This window comes from Oryctolagus cuniculus, chromosome 5, assembly GCF_964237555.1.
Source record: "Oryctolagus cuniculus chromosome 5, mOryCun1.1, whole genome shotgun sequence".
Taxonomy (NCBI): domain Eukaryota; kingdom Metazoa; phylum Chordata; class Mammalia; order Lagomorpha; family Leporidae; genus Oryctolagus; species Oryctolagus cuniculus.
The window spans coordinates 59,933,031-59,943,029 of record NC_091436.1 but is presented as its reverse complement, the minus strand read 5'-3'; the positions used below and the strand labels follow the sequence as shown (position 1 = coordinate 59,943,029).

Below are 9,999 nucleotides of genomic sequence, written 5' to 3'. Positions count from 1 at the left end.
CACTATCTGAATAATACCCATTTCATTCTCTCTTGCTTCCAATTAGCTACCCATTGATTATTGCCTAGCAAGCACTTGATAATTAACCAAAGGAAAAAAATATCCGGAACAAAACAACTGGAGCCCTTTGCAACTGCTAGTATCTTACTCCCTTCCTGCCTTTCCACCATGCACCAGGATGCAAGCAGAAAGGCTAGGTTAGGACGCGGAAGGAGAGCACAGAGCGGCAGTGGACTCGCAGAGAGCAGGGAACTCCCTACTAATCGTGATTCGGGAGGTGGTGAGGAGTCACCAGAGCCTCTTCCCCAGCAACCCTTTGATTCTCCCAGTCTCTAAGTGTATTTCAAACTGCATCCCAGCTGGGACACTGGAGCCAGCAATGCGCCCAGACCTCCCTCTCTGTCCTTGAACGGTATTATCTGCCACCCCCTCCGTTTAGTAGGCCACTAATCAGAATAAATGATGTGCCCATATATATCATTTTAATGTATGTGTGAGATGGAGACAGACAGAGAGAGAGAGAGAGAGAGAGAGAGAGAGAAGCACACAGATACACTGAGATTTTTTTTTTTTTTTTTGGTGTGGCTTTGGTTTCTCTTCATTTACAGCCACTTGCTGATCACCTTCTATATAAAAGCAGGAGGCAGCCCCTCGTGGGGGCTGGGAATCAGAAGGAAACGGCTTCAGAAGCAAGAGACACCGTGCCCTTACTACTGAGCAGCACATACCTTGCCTCCGCTTGTCTTTCAGACCAAGTCCCGGCATCTTCTCTCCCCTGCACGCCCCATGCTGGGCCAGGCGGCACTCCGCCACTGACACCTGTCCTGCCATCTAGCACGAGAGCGTCCTGCAGCCATGTGTGTGTGTCTTCATCCTTGTCGGATCTCAGGCACCAAGCCCAATAGTAGGCACAGATGTCTGTAGCAGGAAAGGACGCTGGGTCCTTACACACATCCACAGCCACACCCACCTCCCACCCATTGCCTGGATCAGCCCTGGCCAGGACTCCTCACCCCTGCTTTGGATCCTTTCTCCTTCCACTTGCTGCGTCTTGGTCCAGCAGGCTGCCCTGACCAGACGTTGCTGTTCAGTTGGCTCTATACGGTTTCCCTCTTCCTTCCCACCATCAAACGCCCTCATCTTCTGTCCCATTATCAGTCACTGGGCTGTTCTTTGCTGGGTTGAAAAAGGCAATCAGATAAATGACTCCATAAGGTTTTATGAAAAGCATCTCCCGGCTGTGATTGTCACACAGGGCACAGGAGCTCCCTGGGTCAGGCAGAGGCATGACTGGGTAACACTGCAAAATTCATGGCCTGGGAAAATAATTTCAGATGAAGACAAAGACCGATATCTTACCTAGGGAGTAGAATACCGAATTACAAAGTTCGCATGAAACCTGGAAGGCACTCTATTTAAGACGATGCATCTCTCGGTGCCATTCATTGCATGCTGTCCCCAGGTCTCAAGGGGTACAGGTGCATCCCCATGGGTGTTGGGCTAGGTGGTGGGGAAAGGTTTGGGAAGCACCAGTGGTGTTCACTTGAGGCTATGGATTGTAGCTTCAGATCCTGTCTTGAATGTGACCACACATTCCAACAGGCAGGTCTCACACTGCGGACAACACACAGGAAAACCCGTGGGCGTGGCCGGTTCTTGGGTTAGAGTATCGTTTAAAGGTGAGTGTTTTACCCCATTGGATGGAGGGTATCACCCATCTACCCAACAGCTGCCATAAACTCATCATGGTTCTCGGTGTAGGAAGAATAACGGAGAACAAGCCAGGCAGTTCCTGTGCTCAGGGAGCTCACAACCTGGCAGGAAAAACACATTAGAAAGTGAGCAGAACATTAAACACACTGGCGGTGTCAAGAACATGGTTAGGAGAGCAGTTAAGTATTCTGGAGAAAGGTACGTGTTCTGGCTGCTGCGGGAACACTTGCTTGTCACCGATGACGTTCTCCATTGGATAGTTCCTGCAACTTTGGAAAACAACGATATTTATTTTCAGTCCTCAGAATTAATTTATTATTTTGTAAAGATTTATTTATTTAAACGTCAGAATTACACAGAGAGAGAAGGAGACAGAGAGACAAAGAGACAGAAAGAGAGAGTGAGAGAGATCTTCCATCCACTGGTTCTCTCCCCAGATGTTGCAATGTTGGGAAAGAATGAGGTATGGTTTAGGAATTTATTATGAAAATTTTCTGGGAATATGAGGATACAGGTGTAGAGGCGTAGCAGGTTAAGCTATCACCTGTGACCTGCCATGCTGGCATCCCATAGGAGGGCTGGTTTGAGTCCTAGCTGCTCGGCTTCTGATCTAGCTCCCTGCTAATGAGCCTGGGAAAGTAGCAGATGGCCCACGTGCTGGGAGACCCAGATGAAGATCCTGGCTCCTGGCTTTGGCCTGACCCAGTCTTGGCCATTGTGCCCATTTCGGGGAGTGGACTAGCAAATGGAAGTTGTCTCTCTCTCTCTCTCCCTCTCTCTTTGTAATTCTGCCTTTCATATAAATAAATCTTTAAAAAATCATATAAATGAATTGTGAAGCTCCATTTGCTATTTTCCAGATTTAAAGGTGCTATTTTTAATTTTCTCTGTAGTTGTAGTCTATTTTTGAGAATTAAATAAACATAGAAATATACTTGCTAATTGCTTTTAGTAATCTATACCCTACAAGACTGCTTTTAAATTGAAATGTAAGCTTCTTTTTCCCCTCCAAATCAAAGCTAATCTTCCCCCACCCAACCTCCTTCTCATTTTTTTCATACAGCAAATATTTTTTTTTGACAGGCAGAGTGGACAGTGAGACAGAGAGACAGAGAGAAAGGTCTTCCTTTGCCGTTGGTTCACCCTCCAATGGCCACCACGGCTGGCGCGCTGCGGCCGGCGCACCGCACTTATCCGAAGGCAGGAGCCAGGTGCTTCTCCTGGTCTCCCATGGGGTGCAGGGCCCAAGCACTTGGGCCATCCTCCACTGCACTCCCGGGCCACAGCAGAGAGCTGGCCTGGAAGAGGGGCAACCGGGACAGAATCCGGCACCCTGACCGGGACTAGAACCCGATGTGCCGGCGCCGCAAGGTGGAGGATTAGCCTAGTGAGCCGGAGCGCCGGCCAGCAAATATTTTTTAAAGGGACATGTTGCACCCCCCTTTTCCTCCACTCCCCACCCCACCCCATTTCCTGCCTTTGTCGAGATCCTAGGTGCCTAACCAGACCCATCTTAACTCCTTGCAATGCAAACAGCAAAGCAGACAAGCTGCACAGGGCAGCTATGAAACAGATATATCTAAGAGGAAAGTTCCCTGAGACTTCAAAGAGCTCCTACTCTTCGGCCAGCTGCCTTCCAGCCCCCTCCCCTGTGGTGGCAAATTCCCTCCTTAACCAGATAAAAACCTGAGTTCTAAACGCACCCAGCGTACAGTCTCTTTGCAAGAACAGACTGGCACCAACCTCTTCGCTTCCGATAAAGCAACCTGTCTCTGTTGAGGTCAGCTTCCATCTCCTTTTTCCTCCTTTCTTGGGGTAGGAAAGGCCAGAACCCCGAGCTATTCCATACCTAACAATTTTGACAGCTGAACTGAATTCCAACAGTCTTATATATAGTGGTAAGAAAGCCAACAAAAGTCATGGAAATCTATTAAGATACCTTTCAGGAACAAATTGGCCAAACACCATTTTATTCGAATACAACTTGTGAGAAAACGCCCATCTTGTCCAGGGAGGTTTTTTGTCCTGAGTCAGGACAACTCTCTCACGGTGGGCTTTCGGGTCATTCTTTTCCATGCTGCTGAAAACCTTACCTTCTTTCAAGGCTCACAAAATCACCTCTAATTAATCGGCTATAAATCCGTAAGGCCCCCCAGGAAATCGCACAGGACATTTTGCAGCTTCGATGCTGCTTAGAAAATCCTCTGGAGCGAAGATTCAGCCACAGGAGGATTCCTGTCTTCCTCAAGGTGGCCAGCCACCTTCTGGTGCTTGTCAGGAAGTCTTTTTTTTTTTTTTTTTTTTTTGACAGGCAGAGTGGACAGTGAAAGAGAGAGAGACAGAGAGAAAGGTCTTCCTTTGCTGTTGGTTCACCCTCCAATGGCCACCACGGCCGGCGTGCTGCGGCTGGCGCACCGCGCTGATCCGAAGGCAGGAGCCAGGTACTTCTCCTGGTCTCCCACGGGGTGCAGGGCCCAAGCACTTGGGCCATCCTCCACTGCAATCCCGGGCCATAACAGAGAGCTGGCCTGGAAGAGGGGCAACCGGGACAGAATCCGGCGCCCCAACCGGGACTAGAACCCAATGTGCCGGCGCCGCAAGGCGGAGGATTAGCCTATTGAGCCGCGGCGCCGGCCCAGGAAGTCTTTAGCAGTGTGCAGTGTGCCCGTGTCTGAGGGATTCTTTGTGTCCTTAGCTTTCTCTGGAAACACCTGGTTCCCCCTACAGCTTTCCGTGCCATGACCATGGCAGAGCCAGACGCGTCCCTTGCACTAATATCTGAGATGGCATCTATGGGGGCTCTCTGGTCCTCGCTGTCCAGGGATGCACCATGAACAAGGGAGCTGTGAGCACACCAGGAGCGGCAGTGGGAAGTCAGAAATCCCTCTGCCAGTTTACAGCATCTGAGCGGTGTAGATGGCCTTCCCCAGGATACTTATTGATTTTTACAAGATGTATTTATGTATTTGAAAGTCAGAAAGTCAGAGTTGCAGAGAAAGGGGTGTGTGGGGGTGGAGGAAGAGAAAGAGGGTGAGAGAATATCTTCCATCTCCTGGCTCACTCCCTAGACGGCCTCAATGGCTGGGGCTGGGCCAGGCCAAAGCCAGGAGCCAGGAGCTTCCTTCATCCGGGTCTCCCACATGGGTGGCAGGGGCCCAAGCACGTGGACCATCTTCCGCTGCCTGCCCAGGCCATAGCAGGGAGTTGTCTGGAACTGGATAGGAGAGCTCCCTCCCCAGCAGAGCACTGCTGATGCCTGTGTACCGAGTGAACAGCACCAAGTACTCACTCAGCACCAGATTCCTAAAGGCAAAAAATACTTCCCCACCACAAGGCACTAAACATATACTTTTCTTTCCTAACTAAAGAACTTTTTGGTCAGAGACTTCACTTTCCTCACCCCAACATTCTACAGTTTCGAGGAGATAGGTGTCTCAGAGGTGCTGGGCTCCTGGGAAGGGAGATTCCATTGGCTGGGGCCGGCTGACCTCAGGGTCAGCTCTTAGAAAGCAGTGAGCCTCGTAGAAGAGAAAACCGGACAGTCTCTGCTCTCTGCATCACATTCTGTTTTACTTTATCTGCACCTGCTCCAAGCATTGCAGAGCAGGTGCAGCAGGCTGCCTTTCCTAAGAAAGGTCGCCCTCGGGGTGACCCAAGTCCTTAGCTTTGCTTGGTAAAGGAGAATCCACAATGAACTCAACTGATGCATTAAAGGCTACAGTTTGGCTTGAAGAGACCATGGTTTTTCTTAAAGAATCTTTATTCTTTCTTCAGATTTTTTGAATGAGTCAAAACATAAACAAAAGTGTCCTCCAGAGGATATGTGCAAACTGTCCAACTTACTAGGCTGTGAGGATTTTTTTTGAAATGTAATCTTATTTTTTTTCAAGATTTATTTATTTGAAAGGCAGATTTACAGAGAGAGGCAGAGAGAGCGAGCAAGAGATCTTCCATCCACTGGTTCACTCTCCAAATGGCTACAGTGGCCCGAGCTGAGCCAGTTCGAAACTAGGAGCTTCTTCTGGGTCTCCCACGCGGGTGCAGGGGCCCAATGACTTGGACCATCTTCTGCTGCTTTCCCAGGCCATAGCAGAGGGCTGGATGGGAAGTGGAGCAGCTGGGACTCAAATCAGCGCACATATGGGATGCCAGCACTGCAGGCAGAGGCTTTACCCACTACAGCACAGCGCCAGTCCCAGGATTTTTTTTAAAAAGATTTTTATTTTTTTTATTTGAAAGGTAGTTACAGAGGGAGGGAGAGACACGGAGATCTTCCATCTGCTGGATCACTCCCCAGATGACCATAACAGCTGGAGTTGGGCCCATCCGAAGCCAGGAGCCAGGAGCTTCTTCCGGGTCTCCCATGTGGGTGCAGGGGCCCAAGCACTTGGGCCATCTTCCACTGCTTTCCCAGGCCATAGCAGAGAGCTAGATTGGAAGTGGAGCACTGTCACTCTAACTGGCGCCCATATGGGTTGTCGGCATTGCAGGCGGAGGCTTAGCCTACTACGCCTTAGCCTACTATACCAGTGAGGATTATAAAGTTATCATTAAAAATATCTGGAACATGTCATAAATTTCCCAATAATATGCTAATAATGGTATGTAATACGATCTGGGAAATTTTATGTATCAATTTAGCACCCAAAACAGTACCATACAATTCTGGTTAGCCAGAAAATCTCTTTCACCTCTTTTCAGAAAACAAATCTAAATGCTGGATACTCTAAATGTAAAGGTAATTTCAACAAAAAAGCTGTCCTCCTGGTGGGACGCCACATACATCAGTGGCCTTCGAATCGCAGACTCTGAGGAGTGACCCTCACCTGGCGCTCAGTTCCACAGCCCCGAGGCTCACGTGCTGCAGGCCCGACTGTCAGGACTGTCAGTGCGGTCCGCCCCCTGCACTGCCCTGGAACCCAGCGGACACGGAGCCACCCAGCCACGTCCTTACAGAAGTGGAGGGACAAAGGGAAATACACATATATTGGTTCCAGGATGTGCAAGAGTCTCTTTCTCCTACCAGTGAGACACAGTAAGTTCCAGTTAGAGAAAGCATCTGCTAAGTTAAAACATTAAGGTCTTCCCAGTCTTGCCTGTAACAACATTAAGGTCTGCCCAGCCTTGCCTGTAACAAACCTCCGAGTTAGCGAGATGGCTGGCCAGCCTTTCAGATGGTGGTGGTGGTGGGGACTCTCCGGATGTTCTGAATGTTTCTGTCACCGGGCAATTGTTACACATGCGACAGATCCACCAGGTGACATCTTAGCATCTGCCTTGGCACAGACAAGCCACAGAACTACTGAGTACCCTTTGTGATTTAAACAAATGAACCAAAAATATTATTCAAATGTAAAATGCTCTCTTTTTAATTACTAAATTAAGAAAGTTAAACAATTAAAAAATGTAAACTCACAAATGAACCATAACAAAAAAAGGAATTAGGACTTCAGAGTTGCTATTCAGTATTAAAGACTCGATAGAAATAGGAGTTTCGATTTGTTGTTGTGAAACATACGGACGGAGTTCAAGGTTGGTACAAACAGCAACTGAAATGGCATACTTTTTTTCTGTGCATCCCCACGAGATGTAAACTAGTGCATAGTCATTACACTGGAGAACCTTGGACTTGCAGGAAGTCATTCGTTAGCCAGGACAGGATGGTTTGCTCGCTCTTTCACAATGGAAAATGCAACACCCCCCCTCCCTCGTCTTTCTTGTAAGTTTTAGTTGCATGAGAAAGTTGAGCAGGTTGTCTTCACTACAACGCTATGGGTTTTAGACCATTTACATGTGGTTACAAAGTTTATTAAATAAAAAAAAAAACATTCGAAACATTTCAGCATTCACATTTTTATACAAGAAGTCTGTGTGGTATCCGTCTTCCAGTTCCCTTAGTAGTATTGGCTGTTTGTTTAAATAAGCTCACTTTTCAGTTTCAAGGGAAAAAAAATCGCAGTGAGTTGAAGCAAATACCAGTAACAGAACTTGCGAATTCTTAAAAAGAGTCAAGATAACGTCCATGTACAGGGATAGTCGTGAAGGAAAAAAGCACAATCCAAGTGAAGAAAAAACAAAAAGAACATGCTTTGCAAAATCCAAAAAAATGAGACCACTGGCTTTTAGAATATCAGTTCTTTTCGATGCTGATTGTGTAGTCAGATCCTCACTGTGGGTCCTGCAGCTGTGGGTCCCGGGCTGGCCATGGTCTTACATTAGCACCCACATGATATATGTACAGGGACATACATTATATGTATTCGTATTTATAAAAAAGAACAAAAAAACCCAAACACCTGTCCCGATTGGTTTTTGTTAAAACATGAAAAAAAATTTTATTGTTTTAGACAAAGAGGCCACTTTTGGAAAATAATACTTTTTTTTTTTAGTTGAATCAGGTGAAGACAGAGTTAAAATCACATAGGATTTGCATTTTAAAAAAAGGAAAGCACTAGGATTGTTGGCACTGGAGTAACTATTTACACTGAACAGAGGTTTGGCCTTTTACATGACATCGATACAATGCATTTTCCAAAGTCTGAGAATTAACAAGGTTCTGTCTCATATGCTTCACAGAGGAGGTTCGGATTTGGGGACAAGTGTCATTAATGAGGGCCATGGAAGTTCGTCAGCCTCGGAGTCACATGCAATCTGATCCTGGACGGTTCTCGCTGCGCCTGCTCGGGGCAGCTGGCTACAGAATTGAAAGCTAAGGGGGAGGGAGGGGGAAGCCTCTGGGACAAGGCCTCTCTCTGCAGACCTGGGTCTTAGAGGTTTTCACCAGGTTGATACTGGGGCTCTGTGGCCGTAAAGTAGTCTTCCAGGAAGCTCTGCAAGTACTCAAAAGTGGGGCGCTCCTCGGGGTCCTTTTTCCAGCAGTGGATCATGAGCTCGTGCAGAGAGATGGGGCAGTCCTGCGGGCAGGGCATCCTGTAGCCGCGCTCCACCTGCTCCAGCACCTCCCGGTTGTTCATGCCTGCGAAGACAGGGGCAGTGAGAGCGGGCACCACCTCACCCAGCCTCTGGACCCTGCCCTCTGCGGGACACCACGCCACTGGGAAGGAATGCAGAACCGAACATGAGAAACCACGGGGACACAAAAGGCAACGTACTGATGACTGCGTTTCTCTCACATTCTAGAAGGGGCAAAACTGTGTGGTGGAAAGAAAGTGCATCAGTGGGTGCCAGGGAGGAGGGCAGGAAGGCTCGAGAAGGGGCGGGAGGGGTGATGGAGATGCTCTATTCGGGGCCAGCAAACTCTCTCTGCAAAGGGTCAGAGAGTAAATATTTAATATGTGTGGTTTTGTGGGCTGCATACAATCTCTCTCTCTCTCTCTCTCTCTCTTTCGATCCCCCCGCCTCCAACTTTTAAACATATACAACACAAAGACAGGCTGGGAGACAGCCCCAGCCCCTGGGTGATGGTCTGTTGACCCCTGTTCTGGGCCCTGTACCTGGTGCTGTGAATGTTTATGTTTGTCAAGACGCCCTGGATTGGATTCCTAACACTGCTGACTTTCATTGTAAGTAAGTGACATTTCAAGGAAGCTGATACAAACATATGCATAAAGCAGACAACCCTCCACCGCCACCCCCGAGGAGGGCACACTGCCCCTCGCTGACAGCAGCTCTGGGCTCTGCTCAGGAACGTCATCACTTCATTTCCCCGTGTTCTGGCTCGGCCCTCCTGCCAGCATGGCTGGGCACCATCTGGCCTGCTGACTCCACACTGCACTCAGGGTTGGTGACTTTGACAGGGAGGCAGGGTGTTTCTGAAGACCTCAGCCAGGCCATCTATCATGTGACACCTCTTTGACCCTCTGGGGAGCCGGCTGGCAGGCTGCATGGTGGTGGAGGCGGCAGTAGCAGCAGCAGCAGCAGCGGCGGCGGAAGCCATGGTGGGAGACCGCGTTGAATGCCTTGACCCCTGTCCTGACTGATGCGGGCAGCCCTCTCTAGCTTTCCTTTGCCTTTTCGCTGTTAGGGCTTCTGCCATCTCTCCACCAAAACCTCGCCTGCTCCGGCTGCTCCCTGGCCTTGAGCCTACACTCTGGAGTCTTCCCCAATGTTTGACTTGGTTAATTTACAGAAGCAAGAATCGGCTTCCAAGACCATAGGGAAACCAGGAATTCTTCCCCCACCGCTCAGGGTTCTGACCAGCAGGACAACACAACATATGCATGGAGCTGGCTCCCGTCTGCGGGAGGTGGCAGGGCTGCTGGCTGGAGCCTCGTCAGCGTGGTCAGAACACAGGGTGCTGGCCCCAGAGCGCATCTGCTCCCTGGG

The 9,999-nt window shown here is 49.0% G+C and overlaps 1 protein-coding gene across 3 annotated transcripts in view; it reads right to left on the bottom strand.

Annotated features, from left to right (window-relative positions):
- Positions 1 to 8,018: 8,018 nt before the first annotated feature.
- The window catches only part of FYN (FYN proto-oncogene, Src family tyrosine kinase), a 222,732-nt gene continuing 220,751 nt past the window's right edge, over positions 8,019 to 9,999 (bottom strand). For all 3 annotated transcript variants that reach the window (XM_008263382.4, XM_002714927.5, XM_002714925.5), the window contains one exon: positions 8,019 to 8,689. In XM_008263382.4, the coding sequence (XP_008261604.1) occupies positions 8,481 to 8,689 (209 nt within the window). In that variant the 3' untranslated portion in view covers positions 8,019 to 8,480. The remainder of the gene's footprint in view (positions 8,690 to 9,999) is intronic.